The sequence below is a fragment of the Saccopteryx leptura genome, chromosome 6 (genome assembly GCF_036850995.1).
Source record: "Saccopteryx leptura isolate mSacLep1 chromosome 6, mSacLep1_pri_phased_curated, whole genome shotgun sequence".
Classification (NCBI taxonomy): domain Eukaryota; kingdom Metazoa; phylum Chordata; class Mammalia; order Chiroptera; family Emballonuridae; genus Saccopteryx; species Saccopteryx leptura.
Genome location: NC_089508.1, coordinates 23,885,240 through 23,911,272, shown reverse-complemented (window position 1 = coordinate 23,911,272; position 26,033 = coordinate 23,885,240). Strand labels below are relative to the sequence as shown.

Below are 26,033 nucleotides of genomic sequence, written 5' to 3'. Positions count from 1 at the left end.
AGTTTTGTGAAGGTGAGCTCATCAGGTTGGAGAATTCCTGGGCCTCCCTAGAAATGAGTGTGGGCCACTGTGGCCAGGCTTTCTTCCCATGGGCAGAACTACGATGAAGAACCCTTCTCTGGGGGTGTCCCGGGGGGCCCAGGTCATCCTGGAGTCTGGTTGGGAGTTGCTGCCATCTTCTTCCTGGCTCTCTCCCACCTCATCTTATTCCCTTCCTTTATGGTCACACAAGCTCTTCCCTCTGTCTGGGTGGCTTGTCCTTCATTGCTTCAGCTAGGTAAGTGGCTCCTCATCCTTCAGATCTCAGTTCTTTGACACCTCCTCAGAGAAGCCCTCCTGCCCAGGTTTAATTCTTTGAGCACAGGCTCTTGATGGTACCAGCTACCTCTCCCTTCATATATTTATCAGGATTGGCCATTTTACATTTATTTGTAGTTACTTGATTGATTTCTGTCTCCCCACTGGACCTCACGTTCCAGCAGGGACTGTAGACAGAGGGTGGGGGTGCACCCCATCTGGACTCGTATCCCAGTGAGTTCCCATAGATAGCACAGTGTGCTGTACGCATTAGAAACTCAATAAACATTTGACAGGTGAGTAAACAAATGACCTTTAGCAAATATGTTTCTCTCTCTAAAATGGAGGCAATTATTTATGTCCTCTGCCTAACCTCAAGAGAAAGTTGAAATTTACGTAAGAGCAATTTGAGGGCAATTAACACGCAGATGTAAGGAATGATCCACGGTTGACCATTCAGTCCTTACAGAGCGAAGATATCCTGAGGTTCCTTATACCAGCCCAAGCTCCAGATGAAGGAAGAGGTGGTAGGTCCTCTGAGCAGGCTGGCAACGGAGGATGTGGAGCTCAACCTGCCCGATTCTGAGCTCGGAGTCCTGGCACCACCTCTCTCTGCCCTGTGATGGGGTGTGAGCACGTGGCCCCTAGGCACTTCCTGGCCTCAAGGACGGCTCATGCCTTCTGTACTCTGATTACCCAGGGGCTGTCTGCTGGGCTGCCCTGGCCGTGGGGTGCCGGGCTTCACACTGCACTGTCTAGGAGCCTCTGGTTGCTTCTACCCCAGAGATCTTGGTCCCAGGCAGAGACATAGACAGCATCACCCTGTGAGGCTGTACAAGTTATTAAGATGAGGAACGTCGAAAGATTAGATTTATGACAGCCAACAGTGGATTATGAAGAATAATTTATCAAATGTCAGTGCCTGCAGCCTACAATTTACAGAAGGTTTGCTTAAGCCGAGGAGATCTGATTGGACTGCCCCCTCCTCCATCGCTAATGAATGACAGATCTAATGGATGGCTTCCCGGGCTGGCCAGCCACACTGGGTGTTTATCTGCTTTTTATTAATCATTATTATCATAACATTTCCACAGGGCCCCTCCACCCACAGCTCCTTGGCACAGGGAGGCTCCTCTGGCCACCGTGAAGGAACTGGGGCCATTTCTGAGAGATGTTTTAACTGCCCTGGATTAGCTGGAAGGCCCAAAGTCCCCTCACCAAGAACAGTTAGGGAAAATTGAACCTCACCTTCATTTGTTCGTTAGGAAATAGCACTAATTATGGGTCAGGTACGTTGGCTGCAATGCTGAGCAACAGCGGAGGTCTGTGGTCTAGAAGGGAAGAAGCAGATTAGGAAACACAAGTGGAGGCAATGGTGCATCTGAGCACTTGCTCTGGAGGAGGGCACGGGAGCTCCAGAAATGTACACGGGAGGCTTCCTTGAGGAGGTGACAGTTGAGCTGTGATTTGAAGGATGAGTAGGAGTTACCAGAATGAGGAGGAGGGGGAGGCTTCTCCTAGGCAGAGGGGTCCGCATGTGCAAAGGCCTTGCAGTGGGCAGGGAGGACGTGTGCTGGTGGTAGGAAGAGGCAGAGAGAGCTGAGGTCAGAGGGAGGAGATAGGGCAGGAGAGGTAGGTGGGTTCAGACCCTGTGGGTCGTGTGCAGAATTTTGGCCCCCAGGAAGCTGGTGAGGTGGTTTAAACAGAGAGAAGTGACATGATCGGGTTATGTTTGGAAAACTCACCTTAGCTATATGTGGAAGTTGGATTAGAGGAGGAAGAAATGCAAGTGGACGGGTCACTGAGGGGGTCATTACAGTCTCTGGGTAGATGAGGATGGTGGCTTCTACTGGCTGACCAGGACAGATCCGAGTACCTGGAATTACTGACTGTGTCTGGTGCTCTCTTCACTGTCCCACTCTGTCCTCTTCCTGGAGGTGTCAGATGGGGACCACGACTCCTGCTGGTTATTGGGCTCTTCTATAGGCTGCACGCTAGACACTTAACATACGTTGTTTCATACAACTCTGTGAGGTTGGTACTAAAATTCCCATTTTACAGGAGAGAAAATGGAGGTACAGAGGGGTTATGTAACTGCGCAAGCTGGTATACCTTGGAGCCAGAATTGCAGCGTAGGCGTGTGACCCAGACCTTGCAGTGCAATCACTATGTCTTAATGCCACTTAGGTCCCATGTCCTGGCTAGCTGGTGGACCCATGGCCATCTGAGGGCATGGCTGCCCCTGGCTTCTGTTCTCCTTTTGTCAGCTGCTTGTCACCATCCTATGGGAGGACAGAAGCTTGGTCTGACCTGTGATGCCTGTGGTAGAACCAGGTGGGCAGTTAGGTCCTGTACCTGGAGGCTCTTTAGCAAAATGGTAAGACTTGAGCATCATGTCACTCTCCTTGCAGGAGTTCAGTAGGAACACTGTTCTGTGACTCTGGGGTTGACCCTTGTCAGAGAGGCCTTTTGTTCTTTCTTCTAGCTTGGCAGTAGCAATACCTGATAGCTCTGCAGAACCGACAGTTTGATTTTTCTGGACCTCTGAAAGAACACAGATTGCATGGAAGACAGGGTCTGTGTGTTCTCGAGCTGTTACTGTCATTGTTATTTTTATTGTAACAAATTGCCGAATGGGAAGCTGGGGTGGAGGTGCTCCCACCTTGAGACACGGTAGCTATCGAGTGGGGAGAGGGACAGACACTTGGATGCCTGTCCTTTCCCCGGACCGCCCAGGGTCTACATGGTGATATTGGAAGTCCCCTTTTCTTCCTGGCCAGAAAGCCTTTTAGGGTTGAGTGAAGCCGCCCTGGGTGGAGGGCCCTGTCTTCAGCAGGCCCTGCTAAAATGCTGGGTGTTTTACAGCCTTCTGCTGAACTGAGGTCTCCTCATGGCCAGAGACGGTGTCTGTCTTGTTGGCCCACGTACCTAGCATGGTGTCTGTCATGTCGTAACTTCTAGACTGCAGCCAGTAGTAATTGTTGACTGGCTGAAGCTAACGAGTGGCAAATTGGTCTTTCTTCCTTTTCTTTTCTTTTCTTTTCTTTTCTTTTCTTTTCTTTTCTTTTCTTTTCTTTTCTTTCTTTCTTTCTCTCTTTCTTTCTTTCTTTCTTTCTTTCGACAGGAAAGGAGAGAGATGAGAAGCATCAACTCATAGTTGAGTCACTTTAGTTCATTGATTGCTTTCTCATATGTGTCTTGACAGGGGAGCTCAAGCCGAGTCAGTGACCCCTTGTTCAAGCCAGGAACTTGGGCTCAAACCACTGACCTTGGGCTTCAAGCCCGTCACACTCAAGCAGGCCACCCTGCAGTCAAGCTGGTGAGCCTGTGCTCAAGCTGGATAGGCTTATGCTCAAGGAGGTGACCTCCGGGTTTTGAACCTGGGACCTCAGTGTCCCAGGTCAACACTCTATGCACTGTGCCACCACTGATCAGGCTGTTTTTTTTTTTGTTTTTATTTTTTATGTATTTACTCTGTTCTCTTGATAGTAGATGTGGAGCATTGTGTTGCGTGAGATGCCACTCCTGTATGGGTACTGCAGAAAATGCTGTGATTGTGAGTTCTGGCATGGGTGTGTTTGGGGTGTATTCATTAGCTATTGCTGCATAACAGATTACCCAGAAACTTAGCATCTTAAAACAGCAAACATTTGCTGTCAGTTTGTGTGGGTCAGGAGTCTGGGAGTGGCTCCCTGGAAAGAAGGCCCTGGCTCAGAGTCTCTCCCGAGGTTGCAGCGAGGCTGCCGGCTGAGGCTGTGTCATCTGAAGGCCAGAGCAGGGACGGGGAGCTGCTTCCCGCCGTTCACTGTTGGCGGGCGGCCTGGTGCCTTACCATCCAGAACTCTCCACGGGCTGCCTGAGTGTCGTCATGACATGGCAGCTTGCTTCCCCTGGAGCAGGCGATCTGAGAGAGAGCAGCAAGGACATTGTAGTGACAGTCTCTGAAGTCACACACTGGCCCTCCCTCCACCTGCTGTTCGTTAGGAGTGGGTCATTAGGTTCAGCTCGTGCTCAAGGTGTGGGGAATGGGTTTCGCCTCCCGAAGGTAGGAATATTTAAAAACTTATGAGCATATTTTAAAACCACCCCCGGGGGAATGAAAGTGCATGTGCCACCCATTTGCTGTCACTGTCGGGTGACATGTTTAAGCCCCAGGCATGTGTAAGGCAGAGAAGAAGGAACTGCGGCAGTGAGGTATCAGCGGGGAGGTGACTGAGATGTGGGGGTGCCTGGGGCAGGCCCCTGGGGAATGGGGCTGAGAGGGGGCGGAGAGCTCCAGGCAGAGGCCTGTGAGAAGTGGTGGTAAGTTTTCTGTCCAAGTCGGACATCAGCGCTTTGCAGAGTCCTAGCTGCTAGAGCTATCTTGTCTGCCTCGGTTGGGGGCAGGACAGGGGGTGGGGAAGGTCCACTCCGGCCACTCTGTTCGTACCAGGGACTTGTCTCTCTCCCCATCAGTCTGCAATGGATGGCTGCATCCAGGCGTGAGGTGGGCCACTTCAGACCTGGAGAGCCTGATGTTCTCTGCTGCAGATGCCATGGTAACCTGCCCCCGGTACCCTGGGCAGGCCTCCTAGCTCCTAAGCGTGAGCTGCCTGGCCTTGGAATCTAGGCCTGGACCTGCTCGCTGTGAGTAGGTCCTGTCTTCATCTGGAGCCTGCCAGTTCAGGGTTTGTTAGACTTGTGAACATTATTGGATAGTGATGCAGTTTTTGAACCAAGAATAGGTGTGATGTGAGTATGGGGACAATAGGATGGAATATTTGCAATTGGGCCATCTTGGAAATTCAGGATGTCCCCCATTTTGTGATTGGTGAGTCAGTCCCCATGAGGGACCTGAGGCTTTGGTGGGGCTGGCTGAGACTCAAATGACATTCTCAGGAGGCATATTATAGCTTTTCCAGAAGATTCGACTTCCCGTCATCTTATTTTTAGCAGAATGTGGACCCTGACCTGCTCAATCTGGCAGTTTGGAAAGCTTGCCTGGTAACCTGGCTTTGTGGGAATCTGCTGGCTGGCTTTTCTGGAGTGTCTCACGCTGCCCTGTACTGGGGTGTCCTGTCACGTGGTCTCCAATTCCCGGACCCCAGCTGAAGCCTCTGAAGTCTTAACCTGAGCCCCTGTCCGCTAAGCCCCTAGGGGATGACCCATTTCTCCCTGCCCCTCTGGATGTTTGCTGCTCTTTAAAAAATCCCTAAACAGCCCCTCCCCCCTCCCCCCAAATAAACCAGACCATACAAAGCTAGAGAAACTTTTCCTGGTTATTTTTCCTTTTCCAGAGAAGGACATCGATACATTTGAATCATGGGCCTACAGTAATTAAAAAGCACATAACTAGTCATTTTAAAATGCAGTTGTTTTACTTAATTGATTTTGCCACCAAACCTAGAGGAACAACAACAGAAAAGGGACAGGGGAAAGAAAGCCTCCGCATGGGAGAGCGGTTTCTGCGAGTGGCTGGCGCAGCCCAGGGCCCTGTGCGGATCTAACTGCCGCCCAGGCTGCAGTCTGTTTCTGCTAACAGTTTTCCGCTGAAGGAGCTGGGGAACCAGGCCTGGTTAGCGGGGTGGCGTGTGTTTCAGCTGCATGGGGCTGTGTGTGTAATTCTGCTTTCAGGACAGGGTCTGTTTTTCCTTACTATCAGCTTACAGGACTTGCACTGAACACTTTGAATCAAGGTTCCATTTAAAGATACTTTATTCATATTTAATTATAGGCTGTAGCACCAATCTTTAATTACCTTTTTTTATAAGCCAGCTAGGAACATCCACTAGCAATCAATTATTTTGTGTGTGTGTGTGTGTGTTGTGTGTGTGTGTGAGCACAGGCGGGTAAGCGTATGTGATCTGCTCCCTGATGGAGAGGGGAGGGATGGCTGCTGGGCCCTGGGTGGGGGAGGGCCGGGAGGGGTGGGGTATCTGCCTGATGGGTTTCCTGTGTGGGGCGGGGCATCCGCATTTCCCACACCTCTCTCTGCTTCCGCTGGTCAGACTGGGAGTTTGGACAAGTCCTCAGAGCTCTGCCTTGTTCAGGGTGCTAAGTTGGCAGCTGGGCTTGGGTGGTATCTCAGGAGCCAGGTGGTATCTCCATCCCCTGGTGGGAGCAGGGACTTGTGGGGGGCCCCTTCCCATCCCCGAGGGCATGGCACACCAGACCTCCTCTTACCCTGGAGATTGGGATGCTTCTCTTGGCCCTCCCCGTTTTCACCTCCCTCGGGAGTGCTCTTGGATGCTGTTTTTGCCACCCAGCCCTAGTGATGCCATGTCACTCTTTGGTTGCAATGACTCAGCAATGTCCCTGCAATGACACTGACTTGAAGACTGGTTGTCCTTCTTAGAGAATGAGCCAGTGTTCCCAGGGAGCGAGGTCAGCTCACTCCCAAGTCCCTTTGCCGTAGGGAGTTTGGGTCATTCCAACTGCTTAGTTCACAGCTGCTCCAGGAAGTATTCTTCTTGGTGCTCCTTCCAGGATTACCAGGGGGTTTCCAAAGGAATTCAATGTTGATCTCATTATGTAATGGCTGGGAATGTTGCTGAAGTTCCAACTCCCTTCTATTCCTGGATGCCTGTCCCAGCAAGAGGGTGGAGAGAGGATGGAACTCACACCGAGCCTCTCGATTTTGGGCACCATGCCTGTGTCTCTTTAATTTAGCCTAGTTGAGCCCCTTCAGTTGTGTGTGACAGAAAATGACTAAAACTGACTTAAGTGAAAAAATGGAATTATCGGGTGGGCCTTCAGGAATGGCTAGATCATGGGGCTCAACCATTGTGATTAGGATTCATTGGCTCTGCTTTCCTCTTTGTTGCTACTATGTGACCCATGGCATCTGTAGGCTTCAAGTTCAATTTTAGTAGAAAGAAAGAACCCCTTCTGCTACAGTTTGAACGAAAGTAAAATAGTTGAGTCTGATTGGACCAATTGGGTCATGTGTCTGTCTCAGAACCAATCAGGGCATTGAGGGTTCCGATTGGCCAGGTCTTGGTCTCACACTCACCCTGGAGTAACAGGTGGAGTCCACCTAGGTTAACCCCACATATGACATGTGCTTTTACATTTGGGGCCTTTGGGTTAGTAGGAGTCTGGGAGCCAAAAGTCTAGCCATTTCAAAAGGAAGGAAGAGTTGATCCAGTCTTCTTCAATGGAGAAAATAGTGGATTTAATCCTTCAACAAATCTTTGTCATTGACTAGTTCTAGGTACAGCCTTGTTCTAGGTACAGGAACTTTAACAGTGAACAGAACGGACAAAAGTCCCTGCCCACTGGGAGCCGCTATTCTACTGAGGTGTATGTGGCTGTGGTCCTTGCATCCTTTAAATCCAGGGTCCTGATTGAAGGGTTCTTGTGCAGAGAGACCCAGGGTGATTCAGGGTAGGTGATGTGGGAAGAATATGGCCCTCAGAGAGCCTAGATCTCACAAAGGAGGGAAGAAGACAGGTGCATGATTGGGAAAGAAGGGGGAAGGAGGCACTGGGAGGGGTACAGATAAAAACCCCGTAATAAAGAAGGGGGACAGGGAAGCCACTCTGTACCCATCTCCCGTGACAGAGAAGTGCAGGCCCCTCCCATGTTGTCTGGACCTTTGGTCTCTGCAGGATGTTGATAAATGGGATGCAGTTTAGTGAAAGCTAAAAAAATGATGACAGGGCTGGAGGGAGTGATTTATGAGACAAGATTAGTGAAGTGATGGTGCAGCGTAGCAAATGGGGATGGGGTGGTGGCCGCGGGTCACGTGACTTCTGGAGTCCGAGGAGAGGAGAGGGGCTGAGGGGCTGGGAGTTTGCTGTGAAAGGGGACAGAGGGAGGTGGGGGCACGGGCTGAACAGGCCTCAGCCTGCGAGGTGGGGAGGCCTGGACTACACGTGCACATTTGCAGGTGTGTGTATGGCTGGCCGGACCTTGCAGAATTGTGAGGCTGTCCAGGGACTTCAAGAAATGAAGAGGATGCTAACCTCAGCTTTGGCCGATCTTGCAAAAGGCTTTTGGGTTTTCCTTCCCATCTGGTAGAATACATATATGTGGGCCATGTAGGTGAGACCACTCAAGTCAGAAAGACTTTTCTCTTTAGGGGAATTGGTATGGCATTTCTAAGAGGGAAGGGGAGAAGGCGGAAGAGAAGAGAAAGTGGAAGAATTAGGGTGTACGTTTCATTTCATAGAGAAAGCAAGGCACAGAAAGGGCAGGGGATCTGCCCACGGCTACCTTTGGGTGGCATTGCACGTGAGGACCAAATGCAAGGCTCAGGTCTGCAGCCCTGGGCTTTCTGCCAGGTGGCCAGGCTGGGAATGGGCTCAGGGGCCCATGCTGAGGCTGCTGCTCAGGCAGGAACCAGAGGCAGTATTGGGTTGGCAGCCTCCAGCCAGGGTTCCTTGAGCTCTCCTAGTTGGTGAGCTTGGAAATCTTCCGTCTGACCCCTGGGCAGCCCTGGGCCAGGTTCCGTTCACTTTTGATTATATCTTTATGTGAAAGTCTTGGAGGCACAATGGTAGATAATTAAATGGGTGGATTGTGCGCAGTCTGAACATTCTAGATAGCACTTCTCATACGTGAGAACACACCCTCCACACATGTTTCTGCCTCACTCCCTCCATGTGCCTGCTGTGAATCTCTGTGCAGCAAAGGGCCCAGGCAAGGAGCTGGGCTGGCACAGGACTGGCAGCAGGAAATCTGTCGTGGGGGCATCGGGCAGCGGCAGCTCTGGCCCATCATCTCACTGAATTGAGTCATCGTAATTGCTCCATCCTTTCTCTACCCTTGACAGATCCATGATTTGTTCGTGAGCTTTGACGACACCCCTCTAGGGGCTGCCTCCCTGGCCCAGGTCCATAAGGCGGTGCTGCATGATGGGCGGACGGTGGCCGTGAAGGTCCAGCACCCAAAGGTGCAGGTGCAGAGCTCGAAGGACATTCTCCTGATGGAGGTGAGAACCTTCCCCTTTCACCTTCCTTCATCTTCATTCTTTGTTCCCCTGCAATCCAGGCAGCTTCAGTGAAACCGATTCAGAGCGGGTGGGTAGATGTGGCCCTTTCAGCAGCAGAGTGGCAGAGAAGAGCTTGAGACCACAATAAAGGAGGTATCACGTAATGCCGTGACCATCGGACCTTAGGGTTGGGTCGGTCAGTTCTTGATTTGTTCCCAGGTACTATTGATACATTCACATGGTCTCAGAGCACACTGAACAGCGACTGGGGCCGAGGGGACCTCGGGAGGATGTGGTAGAGACGAGACGAACCCATAGAAAAGTTACATCATAGTTTTTAAAATTATCACAAAAGAGAGCATGTGATCAACCAAGGGATATAAAAGTGACAGGGAGATCGCAAAGAAGTATCTATGTAGATTGCACGTGTGCCTATCCAATATGTTTTGAATGAACAAACTTGCATTCCTAAAAACGGTCCTGGGAAAAGCTCTAGGGAGACCATGTCTCTGGACTTTTCTAGCTCCATGCCCAGCACGAGGGGGGGAGGGTGAGCCGGCCCCTGCAGGTGGCAGCCAGCACCCTCCATGAGAGGTCAGTGGTCCATTTAACCTGCCGGCATGCCCCTCGCCTCTGTGTCTCCTTCCTTGTCCTTTGCTCTCATTCCTCATTTTGGACTCTTATTTTATTCTTTCAACTCACTCTTGACTAAACTTAGCACACTCGTTAAGGGTTTCTTCTGCATCAGGCGAATGAGCAACATCTTCCTCCCCAGGGAGCTCCCTGAGTAGAGGAGGAGCAGTCAGTCCACAGACGGCCACAGTGGGGGGACATGAGCTCTGTCCAAGGGGCGTCTGTGATGTGCCCGGAGCACTGCACCCGCACGGTTGAGGGCGTCGAGAGGGCTTCAGCGAGGAGCCTGTGAGACAGCCGGGCCGTCGGAGGGCAGCCCAGCCTGTGCGAAGGCCCCGGTCTTAGAGGAACAGGCTGGAGACTCCCGCTGGTTCGGATGTGGTGAGCCGGGAGGGGCGGCAGACGAGATGCTGGGAAGGAAGGCCGGTAGAGCACGGAGGGCCTCGTAGTCCAGGCTCTGGCACAGAGTGGTGTCCACAGTTAACACGAGGTGTATGGTGTCCACAGTTAGCACGTGTTCGCTATGGAAGGAGCTGATCTGATCTTCTCTCCTAGTTAGTGATCAGATGTGCATTAGGAATAAAAATCTGTTGGCAGTCTGGAGGATGTGTCTGAAGGAAGAAAGACTCTAGTAGGGGGACTGATTGAGGGCCTGCTACCATGGTCTGAGAGAGAAGTAATAATGTGGTCAAAGCAGTGGAATGGGTGGAGGAGAGGGGTGGGTTCAAGGGTGGAATCGTCCGGGCTCTGTGACCAGGGCAAATTCTGGTATGAATGAGAAGGAGGGGACTGAGATAAAGTGTGGGTTTCTGGTTTAAATGATTAAGTTTGGATGCCTTTACCTGTGTGTGTCAGTCTGAGTTCTCTGGGGAAAAAAGAAATTGCTCCTGGTATGTCAGAGGGAATTTGAAACAGAGAGTGGGCTGACAAGGAAAGGGATTGCTGAAACCGAGGGGACTGGTGAGACAACTACCAATGGCAGAAAGCTACCCTCTGGGTGCAGGGCAAAGACAACAGTGGTTCTCCAGAGCCCAGGAGCTGGGGACCCCTGGTGGAAGCTGGGCCCAATGGGAGACGGATCACAGGTGCAGGGCCTGTCACCGGGAAGGTAGACCAGGGTGTCATCTCCTCCTGTCCCCCAGCATTACACCAGTGTGGCCCACTGGCCAGATCTAGTTGGAAGCCAGTTGGCAAGAAAGCCTGGGAAATGTAGTTTGTTTGTTTGTTTGTTTATTTATTTAATGAGAGTAAGAGGGTTGGAATGGATTTCACTTTCAGAGCAAAATGTAATAACGATGGAGCAACCATGTTTGGTGAGAAACAGCTGGCAGGGGTTTTTGATCGGGAAACCTCTGTCCGTCTGCAGCTCAGGCTATAAATACAGATTCAGACTCACAAGTTGAATCCGGGAGGGGGCAGGTGAGATGACTTAGAAAGGTTGCGAAGAGTGAAAACAGGAAGGCGGCAAGCAAGAACTCTGAGAAGGTCATCATCCAGGTCCAGGGCATGTGCCCAGGAGGATCAGGAAGGCGTGCTCAGAGGGACTGGGGGCACCAGGCCCGGGCAGCGCTGCTGTATCTGGGACACCCATTTCAGCAAGTGAGCACTGTTATCGAGAGCTGAGTAATGAGCCACCTCAAAACATAGTGGCTTGAAATAGTCATATATTTTGCTCATGAATCTGTGACCTGGGCAGGGTTTCATAGAGACACTCACTCTGTTTCATGCAGTACCAGCTGGGGGGCTTGACTGGAACTGCAAGGGGTTCCTTCACGTGGCTAGAAGGTGGGTGAGGGCTGTTGGCTGGAAGCTCAGCTGGGGCTGTGGGCCACGGCCTCAGGTCGTCTCCATGCCAGCCTCTTCATGGCTGTGTGGGCTTCCTCACAGCATGGTGGCCAGGTTCTCAGAGCGAGTGTCCTACGAGAGTAAGGCTGAACGTACATTATGGTTTTATGACCTTGCCTTGGCTGTCATATAGGTTACTTCCTCCTTACCCTGTTGGTAAGACCCGGGAGTCACAAAGGTCCCCTTTGTTAGAGGGGTGGGGATATAGATTTTACTTCTTTTCTTTGGAGGGGGGGCTCATATCTAATTTTTATTCTGGAATGTGAAACTCTTTTTAATTAAAGTATAGTTGACATACAATATTATAATATGTTAGTTTCAGGTGTTTAGCATAATATGATTTCACATTTATACACTTTACAGAATGCTCACCACAAAATGTCTATTGCCCGTCACTGTACAAAGTTATTGTATCACTGACTGTGTTCCCTTTGCTGTACTTTACATCCCTGTGAGTTATTTATAACTCTAAGCTTGTACATCTTAATCCCTTCAACCTTTGTGCCTGTCCCCCACCACCCAACCTTCTGGCAACTATAGTTTTTCTTTATGAGTCTGTTTTGTTTGTTCATTTGTTAGTTTTTTAGATTCCACACATAAGTGAAATGGTAATTATTTGTCTTTATCTGATATTCTTCAGTTAGTGTAATACCCGAGGTCGCCGGCTTGAGTGTGGGATCATGTCATTGATTACTGGCTTGAACCCAAAGGTCACTGGCTTGAGCAAGGGGTCACTGGCTTGGCTGGAGCCCCCCAGTCAAGGCACATATGAGTAGCAATCAATGAACAGCAAAGGTGCCACAACTATGAGTTGATGCTTCTCATCTGTCTCCCTCTGTTTGTCTCTCTGGCTAAAAACAAACAAACAAACAAACAAAAAACCCAACTCTTTTCAAGTTTGGCTCTTTGACGGTGGGGGAGAGTGAAGATGGAGTTTAGAGCAGAGCAGAGTGAGAGGTCAGGTCGCTGCTGGGACGCAGCAGCAGAACGAGGGGAGTGGAGGTTCAGGGGAGACGTAACTGCTGGATCTGGTCCAGGAGGAGACTCGAGGGGTCAGCATGCAGGGGCTCCGGTGGAAACATGAGCCTGGCCAGCCTCTGAGGCTAGAGGAGCGTGGTAGGGCTGGGGAAAGATGAGTGTGGGGGCGGGGGGAAGGGGCGAGGGGGCAGCTGAGTTGTAGGCCTGATAGCCTCTAATTTTTCTCTGAAGTAGGAGGCAAGACCATCTGCTGAGAAAGAAGGGGTAGGAGGTGGCATTGGAGGCTCGAGCGGGGGCGCAGGTCTGGAACAGCTGCCGTGTCATTGGAAAAGGGAGCAGGGGTGCTGTGTGGCCCTGGGAGCCCACCTGGAAGCCCGAGTTTTCTGGAGCACCTGTCAGTGTCTAGGCCTGGCCATTGCTGGGAGTGAACTGGGTGTCTCGGAGGATCCCTGGGTGTCCTGAGACCCAGCAGCCAACCCTGCTCTCCTGTGTCAGGTGGGAACCTGCCTCTGGCCAGCAGTGTTATCAGGACTCACTTGGGCTGGAGGACAGCTGACACAGTTCTCTCTGCTCAGAGCCTCGCTGGCTTCCTGAGTAATGGTGGCCGTAGGTCAATAGCAATAATAGCAGTAATAAAGATTTGGCATCTACTGGAGATAAGCATCAGATGCTTTTCTTTGGAAGAACAGCCTAGCGCCTGTGTGCAGAATACAAAGTGGTCCTTCACCGCGGCCGAGGCAGTGCTGGGCTGCGACCACAAGGCGCAGAGACCTGCACTCGCTGCCTGCCGCGGAGACGCTGGAAGTGAGGCTGCAGGTCACCACCTCCGTGGGCCAGCAGCACTAACAACGGCGTCAGATGGCACTGTCTTCTCGCTGGGCTTCGTCTCTGGTGGAAAATAATCTACCTGGGCCACCCTTCTCAGCTATAAATTTAAGAAGAGCCTGACTAGAAAACTCATTTTATTTTATATTTAAAATGAGTTGGGTTTTTTTTCCTGAGTCTAGAACTAAAATGGTGCCTTGGTTTTAGGAATGAGGACCGCTGAATGGTGCTCAGGGATGCTGGGTAGGACAAGAACGATTTCTAGGGAGTGATAGGGCTACCTCAGCCTCCAGAAACTTGGAGACAGAGAGCAGGCAAAGTCGCTGTTCTGCATAGCCTTCTGGTGCTTCCTGTCATGACAACTCCAGGTACTGTGTGCCTCATTCTTCTCTCCCACTGCCCACTATTTTCCATCTCTCCTTTCCACCCCTGTGAGTGACCACAGCATGGTCTTCAGAGGAAGACTATCTGATGAAAGTAATTCATACTAAGGAGAGACTGACTAATAGGCTTAATCTCCAAATATTTGCAGTTTATACATCCAAACACATATCTGCTTAAGGTCTACAGGAGAGAGACTTTTGAGAGTGAGGAGGTGGGGACTACTGGTTGTATCAGTTAGGACGTTGTTGGCTGCAGGTATCCGGAAATCTATTCCAACATACACCAATCCAACACTTCATTGTGTCTTTTAAGGACCTCGGTTCCTTTTGTCTTCCACTCTGCCATCCTGGCTTGTCCTTCCGAGGTAATGCCCCTCATGGTCCCAAACCAGCTGCAGCAGTTTCTGCTATTACAAGTAGATGCCATTTAGATGCTAAAGAGGTCCTGTTTCTTCCCTCAGATTCCTTACCCAAAATGAGCCCTTCAGGACAATTCCCTTCATTTCTTACTGGCCAGAAGTGGGCCACATGCCCAAGCCTGTATCAGTCTTGGCAAGAGAAATGAGACCACTGATGGGGTCATTGACCAATCATTATTCATCTTCTCAGCCGAAGGCCTGCCTTCCTTGAAGGACATGAAAGACACACGTATTTGAGGTTCTGTTAGCCAGGAAGGTGGGGGAAATGGCTTTTGTTTTGGCACTCAATGGCATGTGTGCCACCTGCATGTTTTCTGTCACTTGTGAACCTGGCGCTCCTCTTAGGGAAGGGGACAGTCTCTGGGATAGTCTGTTGAACGATGACAGAGAGGTGAAGGCCGACTCGCAGTAAGTGGAGTCTGATGAACCTGACGGTGCTGGTGACTTCGCACAAAAGAGAAAGGCACAGCCAAGGGTGTTTTTTAGCTTTGTCATTATCACCTGATATTGTCCCTTTAGTAGTTGGGGCAAGTCTACTTCTCGATGCACGGCCAGTGACTGTTATTGATTTGAGTGGCTGTCCAGAGCCAGACTAATTGGGCCCAGAGATTGGAACAATGAGTCAGCAGGAAGGGTGGACTGACGAGGCAGAGTCCATCCATCTGCTGGCGGCTGGCTTTTCAGCAGTTCCTGCTGCTCACCATAGCAGGGAGCCTAGCTGGACCTCAGGCCATTCTCTCTGGGAGAGCAGCGTAGGACTCAGATGACCTGGGGACCCGCAGGAAGATACGACCCTGCATCACTCCCTGTTATCTCTCAAGCTTCTGAACTGGATGCTGGACATCCCTTTGCTCAGTCATCCCCTAAAACTCTAACTCATGGCCCTCCGTGTGCCACCTGTCCTGAAGGTGCTTTGCAGTGTTGGGATGGGACCTTGGTCTCAGCAACAGAATCTGATCACCGTTTGATGTCACCCAGTCTATCCCAAGGGTCTCTAAAAATCAAGACTTGTGACAGTCGTATTTTTGATTTTTTTGGGAACATTTTCTATCCATGCTGCCTGTCATCTTGTTTCTTCTCTGAATATGTTGATTGAACAGTGGGTGGCTAGGTAATGTTTGTGTTTGGCACAGAATCCAACAGTTGATTTTATTTTTTTTAAATATATATTTTAAAATCCAGAGATGTAGACAACCCCAAGGACATTTCTGTTCCCCCTATAATTCTGTTTTCTAAAAAGTGCACACTTTAAGAACTTATCAGAACAAAGATAAACCCACGCATGCAAGTTATTTACATTGCTCTGAATTAATTTTCGATCCTGGTCGAACATCCATTTTTTACCCGTTCGGATCTGAACAGGTGCTCTATTTAGTGGGTGGTTTCCCATAGAACACTGTTTCTTTTATACTATATAATAACTTGATAGCAGTAACTTGCATTTCAGTTGCATTTTACAGTTTACAAAGCTCATTTTATGCCTTATCTTGAACTTCCTATTGCACCGTCTGTCTTGTGTTGCATGAGACAGGGCTGCATAAAGAAAGAAGCAAAGAAAAAAAACACCAAACAAACAAAAAAAAAAAAACAAAGCCAAAAATCAAAACCAAGAAACAAACAACAAAAACCCACCTGGGCCCAAGTTCTGCATTTGAAATTACAAACTCTGTGACCTTGAGAAGTGCTTTAACCTCCTGGAACCAGCTGCCGTCTCTGTGAAATGGGCAAGAAAAGGAAACAAGAGCATAGACACAGAGCACCTTGCAGCACAATGCCTGGCACATAGTAGGTATTAAATAATGATTATTCCCATTTCCTTGCTTTCATAAATAGCAAGCAAGTTTTCAGGCTTTTGTGTGACTCTTAATTTTTCCATTATATTTCTGTGTGGCCCACAGTTGGTCATTCCCCCTGTGAGCCAGTGGTCTTGTAGAAAAATAATTTCCTTAGTCTACCTCAAAGGAGGTATTAATTTTCCAGCATACCTTGATTGATCTGTAGAGTTCCAAATCAAGTAGAAAATTCTCAGGCATTCCAAAGCCTACAGTTCCTGAAAATTTAGAGATAATCCCTTTTCCCACCCAAACCTCAAAAATAGAAAAACTTAATCTATTTGAATAACACACATGTGAACATATAATTATCACTGGGTGGAGAGGACAAACCGTTTGAAATGTTCACTTGTTCATTCATTTATTCATTCAGATGAACACTCAATAAACATCTGCTGAGTATTGAGTACGTGCTAGACACTGGTGAAAATATTGGCTGTTGGAGGACTTTTATGGAGAAGATAACATTTTGGAAGAAAAATCGAAAAGTCAAATTGATAACGACACCTGTTTTATTTTAGTTGATTGCATCTGTTGTCGGAAAAGAAAACGTGGAAGTGAATCTACTTAGGGCAGGCTCTTAAGAAGGGAATTGAAAGAAAACAGAAGGTGCAACTGAGTTCTGTTTTTCTCAGCCAAGAAAAGTCTAAGATGGCAGCAGCCCAAACCGTTTTAGACTTGGACCAGACAATGCTTAATCTGCCCCCTCTCCCCAACCCCCTGAATTACGTGCAGAAATTCTGTGAGCATGTACATTTTCTGGGCTTCATAGCTGGCACTAGATTTTTACATTGGTGACTTCCTGTAATGGGGATGGCATCCTCCTTGGAAGCTAAGAACCACTGACTTCCATTCGAACAGAGCTTCATTGTGAAGTAACTGAGGGAGTGACTCAGCACGCGCAGAACACGCTAAGGGAGTGACTCAGCACGCGCAGAACACGCTAGACACCGGTTTAATGGCTACTGGACAGTTTTTAAGGATATGAATTACTCTACTCGTTAGTTATTAGCGGTTAATATCAGTTGATGTAATCTTTGCTTTTATGATTAATGACATTAGCTATTAATAATCGGCAGTACTAGTAATAACTAATTATGTAATTGATTAGAAACAGAAAAATCTTTAAAGTGCTTATCAGTGTTGTTTGGATGTTAATGATAATTTAAGATTTCACAAATAACAGTGACCTTACAGCAAATGATGAGGATTTATTGTTTGGTTGGAAACCTCATCCCCAGTTATAGCCTCCACTCGGTTGCATGGAACTCCCTGTTTTGCCCATGTCCGCCCCAGGGTCATTAACTGGTTGGTAATCAGTAAATATTGATTGAGCAGATGACCGAGCCTCACTGTGGCTCCTTCCCTTGTCCCTACTCGGTGAGAACCTCTGGAATTTAGGCTGGAGCCACAGTCTGAAGAGGGTTCTTGCCTGAACTCAGAGCCCAGAGTGGAATCAGGGGACTCAGAAGCGTGTGTGCCCCCCGCCCTGGCCCGGGCAGTGCTTTTGTCTGTGCGCCAGCTCTGCCTCCCCTCTGGTGGCAGCGAAGGGCCATCTGAGGGCAGGGTGACGAGATGCGATGCTTGGAGGCTGCTGTGCCCAGGCGTCTGGGTTTGACACATGCGGTCTGGCCTGGCTGTTGCCACCTCTGCCTTCTAGTTTTCTACGACACAGACGGAAACAAAACCAGAAACAAAACATAAACTAAATCGATTATCATAAGGTCACAGGTCTAGCCTGTGAAAGGCTAGACAAGACTTAAAAGAAATTAGACTGCAGCCAAAAGTAATTAAAGAGAGTTTTGAGAGAAACTGAATGTAATAACCCCGTGTGATGATTCTTTTAGAACAGTGTCGGGTACATAGCCTAGGACTCGTGTTTAAAAATGAAACCGTAAGTGCTTTGTAGTTCATGGGTCTGTTTTAGTTTTATTTCTTTTGTACCGCTTGTGCCTAACACAGTTGGGCCTAATATTATAGACCAGGACAAAAAGAAGCGTAAGCCAAGGCTCACAGGTGGGGATTAGTAATCCTCTGGATAGGCTGGGTGGTGTCTTTGTCTGCTAGGACTGCCATACAAAGTACCACTGACTAGGGGCCTAAGCTGTGACACTTACTTCTCACAGTTCTGGAGGCTGGAAGTCCAAGGTCAAGGGGTAGGACAATTCAGATCCTGGTGTGGACTTTCTTCCTGGTTTGTAGACAGCTGCCTTCTCTCTGTGTCCTTACATGACACAGAGAGAGCAAGCTTTGGTCTCACTCTACTTACAAGGACACTAACCCCATCTCAGGGACCCCACCGTAATGATCTCATCTAAACCTAATTAGTCCCCAAAGGTTTCACGTCCAAATACCATCACACTGGGAATTAGGGCTTCTACATATGAATTTGAGGGTAGGGGGCTCAAGCACTTAGTTCTTAGTTGGGGGAGGTACTAATAGGCCCATGGTTCCTTAGTTCTTGCTCACTGCCCTTCTGCTCTAGCCAGGGTGGAGGGGGGTATTCTCAGATAACTTGGACCAGAATTACTGGAGGATTGGTCAGTGGTCTCCCCAGCCTGACTTTGACCACTAGCAGGAGGGTTTGTCTGAGAGCAGGAGAGTTGCCTACTGTGTTTCCCTCCAGGAATGCTGGAGCCCCTCCGTGTCCCTGGCATCAGCCTTGCTCACCCACTATGGAGCCATTGTCTGAGAACTTGTGAGACCATCTCAAATCCAGAGTTCCGGTGGCGACATAGCCTCAGAACTGAGCCCCTGGCCACAGAGGGGCCGGGGTGTGCTCTGCCGGTGTCACTGGACTCTGGTTCTCTGCCAGTGACATTTAACTTCACACCATTAAACTGACAACTGAAATGTCAGATAGGTCTTCGAAAGCCCCCCTCTCCATCTTGGCCTCCCTTAAGAATCCATAGTAAGGCCAAATTGCAAAAAATCCGAGCTTTTCATCCAAGTGGTCAAGTCCCTTATCTCTTATTCCTCTTGTCTTATCTAACCTTGTTTTCTTATTCCAATTTAATTTTTTATCACAAGATAGTTAAGGTGTACTGAAACGTAGAAAGGAACATGATAGATGCTCAGGTGCCTACCACTTGGCTTAGGAAGTAAAGGAACCCACACTCACGGTGCGGCACACGCTGCAGCCTCTGTAAACGGGACCACGAAGCGCAAACCTGGGAGCGGTAAACACAGCAGTGCAGCGACAGGCTCAAGAGCCAGGGTCGGGGGCCGGGTAGACCCAGGTGGAATTCTATTTCTGTGCTTCCTTGCTGGACAGATTCAGAAAGATCACGTAACTTCTCAGAGCCTCAGGTTCCTCGTGTGTGAAGTGGGAGGCGATGAGAGTGTGCTCTGCGGTCCTCCCAGAGTTGTGGAGGTGAGGGGAGTAACTCAGCAAAGGCTGAGGCCGCGCTGGGCACGTGGCAAGCACTCAGCCAGGGCAGCTGTGGTGACTGCTGGCAATGGGCCCCGGGGAAGCGGCTTTCCTACCCACCCTCATCCGGGGGAGACCTGGGCGTTGTCCACAGTTAGACCCAGGCAGGAGGGCAGGGTGCCTTGGTGGGGTGCTGTGAGCTGACCAGTGCGTTGCTTGGTGGATTTGAGGTGCTCGTCCTGGCTGTGAAGCAACTGTTTCCAGAGTTCGAGTTCATGTGGCTGGTGGACGAAGCCAAGAAGAACCTGCCTTTGGAGCTGGACTTCCTCAACGAAGGGAGAAACGCGGAGAAAGTGGCCCAAATGCTCAAGCACTTTGACTTCTTAAAGGTAAGAGGGGCAGGGCAACGGGGGCATGGTGGTCTGATGGGGCGTGCAGGGAGGGCTGGGCCCAGCCCCGAGGATCCCCCCTTTCAGGACATGAAGGGAGACATCTTCCGAGTGATGCACATTAAAGCTCTTGAATGCGACATTGCAAAGAAATACCAAATGGTATCTTTGACCTGTCAGTCAATCAAACAGATGTTTATTGAATGATCTACAATTTCAAGACACCGAGTGCTACCCAAGGACCTATAAGCTGTGGTCTCTGCCTCCATGAAACATGGGGTGATGGCAGTGATGATGCCACTGCTGCTGTTGCTAACTAACGCTCCTGTACTTGGGCACTGTTCCTAACACTCTACGCATATTCGCTCCCTACTATACGGTCAGGTCTGTTACAATTCACCATACATGTTCTTAGAAGGATCTTCAGTATGCAAAGTCACACATCAGAAACTACTGGGCTTATGGAGGAAATAGGTAATGCTTAAAACACTCAGAAACATCACCAGTGACACGGGAAATAAGACAAGAACCTAAGAAAAACCGTAGCATAGTTCTTCACATGTTAAATGGCTATGAAATACGTAAGATCATGGGACACATGGTGCTTCCCCCTGACACCTGTGTGTGAAGTAGGCATCGGAACAGTTGCCACCTGTGAATTATTGTGACGTGGTGGAAGGCACGTCACTTGGAACTGGATAGAAAGCTGGGACGCAGGTGTGGGTGGGTGTGACCCATGTCACGTGGTGCTGTCTGAGACAGGTGTGCCTCAGGTATTGTGTGGTGTGACGCAGCAGGATGTAGTTTTCTCTGTTCATGTGGTATCTCTCGTGGATGATAGCGCACATAAGCAAATGCAAAATTTGCACGGTGATCAAACTGTTCCCTGTTATGTCATAGCATTGGGACAAGCTTGTGTTTTCAAGTATTATTGTAGAACTGCCTGTAAAATGGAAACTTGTAGGAAACACATCAAACAGTACAAAGTTGCGGCTTTGCAAGAGGTCCTGCTGATAAGTGCTCTAAAACTCAGAAGGGACTCCCACGGTCTATTGGGCAGGAGGCTCTGCTGAGGGGTTGGCACTGGACTGGTCTTTGAAGACTGTCCTGACGTTCCCCACAAGGCACAAAGGGGTTGGGATGAAATGAGCATCAACACTGCTGTTCTACTGCATTTTTTCCTGGGCGGGGTTTGGATCCATTTACCCAGGGGCACCTCTTTGTGGTGCAGCGGCTGGGACCCTGTGTAGTCTATACAGAGAGGTCAGCATTTAGCTCTCAGAAGAGATCAGCCCTTCTATCTTAACTCAGGAGGCCTGGAGAATGAGTGTGTGTGTGGGGGTGGGGTTGCGAAGCCCTTGGGAGCTTTCCCAGAGCTGTCCTGCAGCACCCCTTTGGGGAGAGTATATAAGGACATTGAACGGGAAGGTCTCTTACTCTGGACTTGTGCTCATGTGGCTTGGAAGGCATCATGAGAAACGGATGTAGTGTTGTTTATACTTCCGCTACCCAGATTGATTAACAGAGGTGGGGAGACTGAGGGTGTGTCTACACTGGCCACCTAAGAATCGAAATGTTTGGCTCATGGGAGGAAAAGCCGTGGCTGTGGTCATCAGTGTCGTGTCTTGACACATTGATTTTGGTGGAAGGTGTCGCCACTGGCAAAGTTGAGGTCTTTGAGTGAGTTGGCGGGCAGGTCTGTTGACTGGCTTCTTCTCGGCCACCATCATAGACGTGGAGGTACGGACCCTCTTGTGCCCGTAAATCCAGATGTGCAGGCTTGATCTGGTGACACTGCCCCAGCCTTGAAGTTCAAACCCCCGTTCAGTGAAAAGTTGGTTCTCTGGGACAGGTAATGACATTAGCTAATGAGCATGAGGCTGTGGTGTCTAACATAAGCTTCCACTTGTATGACCCATTTCTTTCATTCTTTTATTCCACGTCTGTTGAGCATCTCTGGAGCCTGTTGCTGTGCCGGGGGCTGGGGCACATGCTGTGAGCAAGAGATGGTCGTTTCCTGCCTGGGAAAGCGTCCCATCTCGTGGAGGACAAACACAGGAATGTGTTGTCATAGTACAGGTTGGTCATGCTGCGACCACGACCTACTCGTCTGTGTTTCTGTGGGTGCCCAAGAGGAAGCACTTCACTCTACCCGGGATATGGAGTGCGGAGGGGCTTTCATGATGTGTGGGCTATACAAGGCCGCAGGCAATCCATATTTACTGAATGTTTCTTTTGCAGCACTGAGCATTGTGCAGGTGTGGTGACATGGAATCTTTCCAACAACCATCACCCCATTTTATAGGCAGCAGTCAGAGATGCCCAGGCCGCAACCCAGATTTTCTGACTTCAGCTCTGGTACTCGTCTGAGGACATTCTGTTGCCTCTTACCCGGCAGGGGTGCTCTTCAGAGCTAGAACTGTGAGCCAGACAAACAGAACCATCTCCTCCACTGTTCCCATGGAAACAGCAAAATTGTCCCCTGGCTGGGGCCAACTAGCATCTGCCAGACCAAGACATGTAATAATAATAATAATAGCACACATTTTTGAAACGAGGATGCCAAATGGGTAAATAATTAATGTAACGATTTGACCTGCCGCTTCTAAAACCCCCGCACACCATTCCTAAGACAATGGTAGACCGAGGGCTCCTGAGTAATTAATTTTGCCTAAACAAATAACAAGGGGGAAGCGAATTTCGCGCTGTGAACCCACTTCGGCTCTTAAAACCGGAGATAGATTGCTCTTGCACACTGGCTCCCCGTCGCAACATCTGCGCGTAATTAAGCCTCAGCAAAGAGTTTACCTCTCAGTGTGCGAGACATCTTCCAGCGGGGTTGAGTAACCTCAGCCCCATGCTATAAATCTCCGAGCCTCAGACAAGCCCCGAATGCAAATGCGCTGTTGGGGAGACTGGGAGAGGTGAGGAGGCAGCCAGGCTGAACGGTCAAGACCAGGGCGTTTGGATTTGGCATCAGAGTGTGTGTGTTGGGGGGAGGGATAGGACAAGCAGAGGTCTGTGACTGACCTGGGAGACAGCTAGCACAAGGTAGGAGGGAGAAGCCCTATAACCACCGGGTGTGGGGCTGGAAGATATGGGAGTGTGTCTCCACCTATGGAGGTGGGGTTGGGTGGGGGCATCATCGCTTGGGTAGGGCCACTCTGTGGTTGGTTTTCTCCCTCCCTCCCTGTCTTCCTTTCTCCCTTCCTCTCTCCCTCCCTCCCTCCCTCCCTCCCTCCCTTCTTTCCTTCTTTCTTTTTTTTAATTTTTATTAAATTTATTGGGGTGACATTGGTTAATAAAATTATATAGTTTTCAGGTGTACAATTCTATTAGACATCCATGTATTGTACTGTGTGTTCACCACCCCAACTCCAAGGTTTCTTAGCGTGAGGCCTCCAGACATTGTGGACAAACCTTGTTAGGCAATGTGCATGCTTTTGGAGAAGTGCCATAGCTTCCTCAGAATCTCAAAGATTAAGAACCACCGATGTATAACAATTCATATTAGTTAAGATTTTCTTTACGTGCTTATGCTGTGTTAGACAAATTTTTAAGTGCATTGCATGTGTTTACGCTTTAATCCTTATAATAGCCCTGCAACGGAGATGCCGTTATTAGCCTCATGTCACCAATGGGAAAACTGGGCTTCGGAAAGATGAAACCATGTGCCCAGGGTCACACACCTTCCCGTAAGGGGCAGAGGCAGACTCCGAGTGGAGGCAGCCTGGCTCCAGAGCCTACTTGTTAAAGCTGTGCTCTTCTGCCTATGTCATATTTTGGGGGAAGATTTAAATTATGCTGAACTGTCTATAACATTAACTCTGAACTCTAGCTGTGTATCAGAACCACATGTGAAACTGTGCATGGCTGTCATAGGGCAGCTGGTGTTAGTCCAGCAGCTGCTAGGTGAGTACTTCTGTGTGGAGCACCAGAACTCCATATGTACTACGAGGGAGTAGGGAGTGTTGCTTCCATTGTAATTGTCATCGCCATCTTACAGGCGGGGTAGCTGGCACTCAGAGAGGTTATGAAGCTTAGCCACAGTCACACAGCGTGGAGGTGGGGGGGCCGGGGCTCCAGCCCTGTGGTCTGTCTCTGAGTCTGCGCCCTGCTCCGCTCCGCTCGGGTGACGGGAGGGCTGCAGCCCTGGTTGGTGGGCAGCTGTCCAGACAAGCGAGGGCCTGCTTCCCAGGTGCATCGACCAAAACACAGAAACAAAGTGGAAGCCAGACTGTGAGCCTGAGGCCCAGCGTCTTGAGCTGGAACTTTTCATAATCTGTGTTCTCTTTCTGGGGGCCAGCTTGGCCCCAGTGTGGGTTCAGTCTGTGGGAGTGGGGCCTTTGCTTTGTTACAAGGAGACCCTAGACTCCGAGGGCCTGTTGGCCAGGGCATGACCCTGCCTGTGGGGTCAGCAGGTGCCCTGCTGTGAGCCTCCCAGGGTTTAGTTTTTTGGGGGAGAGGGCAGGACAGTGGTTCTTATTACCACTTTAAAATGTTTCTCTTTCATCTTTCGGTCCTTGGTAGAAGAAGCAGAGGAAGGATCAGTGGTAAAACATGGATGATTGAGTGAGTGGATCTCACCTTACACCCCAAACCCTGCTGCCCACGTGGTGATTTAGGGGCAAGTCCCGCGTCTAGCCAGGTTTCTCCTGACTGAGCAGGGAGCGGCTTTGCATTTTGTAGTCATTTCCATGTTACATCCATCAAGGCGCAGTGTCCTCGCTGCGTTCCCATGACAAACACCTCCGTCAGGTTTGATATCTCTGTCATTTCAGATCTAAGCAGCTGAAGCAAGGGACGCAGCCTGTTGTCAGACCGAGATGGTTGCAAGTGTGTGGGGGGGGGGTTGGGGAGAAGGTGGTGGAGGGGAACCCAGCAAGCCCGTGACCCTGGCGAACAAGCCTTTGAGTTTCCCTCTCCACCAGTGGCTCCTTCGTGGCTCTTTCCACGCTGCCCCAGGTAGGCCCACATGGGGGTCTGACCACCTGTCCCCAGAGTCCCAGGTGCCCTCTGCCAACCTTCAATTCCAAACACACTACGGGAAGAACTTAGCCCCTTTGATGTGGAAGCTGTGAACATTGGCAGCAGACTTGCACTTGTATGTTTAAAGACACCTTTGAAAAATGCCAAGCAAGACTGAGTTTTAAGTTCAAAGTAGCAGAGAGTCACAGATTTCTCTACGGGCCCAGATTTTTAAATGGCAAAAACTGCAGGAAAGCAGCAGACCCAAACGACATCTTGGTTGCAGCTGGAACCTTTGTTCGGGGAAGCCCAGAGCTCCACACTTGCACGGCGGCCCTAATTATGCTCAGAGCTCCTGCTTGAGACAGGGCAGGAGCAGCCTCCTTTCTAATGAGGAGAACGGGTGGGCGTGGAGAAGGTAAGGGGCGGGACCAGGTCACACAGTTGTAAGCAGAACTAGGAACAGGGAACAGATTTTCTGACTTCAGAGCTGCTGTCTTTGTGCTTGATGAGTTTTGGGGTTGGGATGAGGGAAGTTCTTATTCCCTCAAAGTCTTGAATTAACTTTTCTTGTTTCTGTATTCATAAGTGAAATAAACCCGTCAAGTTGTTGGGGGAGATGCAGCATGCTGCTGTCTGGTAACTCCTTCCTAGCTGTGGCGGGGACTGATGGGTGCCGCATTCTCACTCAGCCCAGCAGCCCTTGGGGCAGTTTAGTCTCTTCCCTATTCTTGGGGACATCGGTTCTCCTTCTGGCGATCGGGTGTTCTCAGAGTCAGAGGGGTGGGAGAGCATGTCAGTTGGGAATGCCTTTGTCTACAGGTAACTGACAGTCCAATTTAGAGGGTCTTAAAAAGGATTTGTTATCCTCACATAGCAAGAAGGCTTGGAGAAGTTGCCTGCTGAGATAGTCCTAGCGGTTTAACAGTATCAGGGCTAGCATCTGATTTTCTTGAACTTTTCCTCATGTTGCAGGATAGCTGCTGCAGCTCCAGGTATCACATTCACTTTACGGTAGGAAGAGAAGGGCGAGGAGAGTTGTCTCATTTACAAATATCCCTTTTGTAAATCTTGAAAATAAAAACCTTCCCGCTTCTAGCAGACCTCCATTATGTCTCATACGCCAGAACTGTGTCACATGGCCATACCGATGACAAGGCAGGCAGGGAGAGGAGAGTGT

The 26,033-nt window shown here is 49.7% G+C and overlaps 1 protein-coding gene across 3 annotated transcripts in view; it reads left to right on the top strand.

Annotated features, from left to right (window-relative positions):
- Positions 1-26,033, top strand: part of ADCK1 (aarF domain containing kinase 1) — a 123,796-nt gene that overhangs the window by 74,196 nt on the left and 23,567 nt on the right. The window contains exons 5-7 of one of the 3 annotated variants that reach the window (XM_066341626.1): positions 9,053-9,211; positions 19,401-19,499; positions 19,727-19,885. In XM_066341626.1, the coding sequence (XP_066197723.1) occupies positions 9,053-9,211; positions 19,401-19,499; positions 19,727-19,885 (417 nt within the window). The remainder of the gene's footprint in view (positions 1-9,052; positions 9,212-19,400; positions 19,500-19,726; positions 19,886-26,033) is intronic. The other 2 variants (XM_066341627.1, XM_066341628.1) reach the window with 2 other exon arrangements.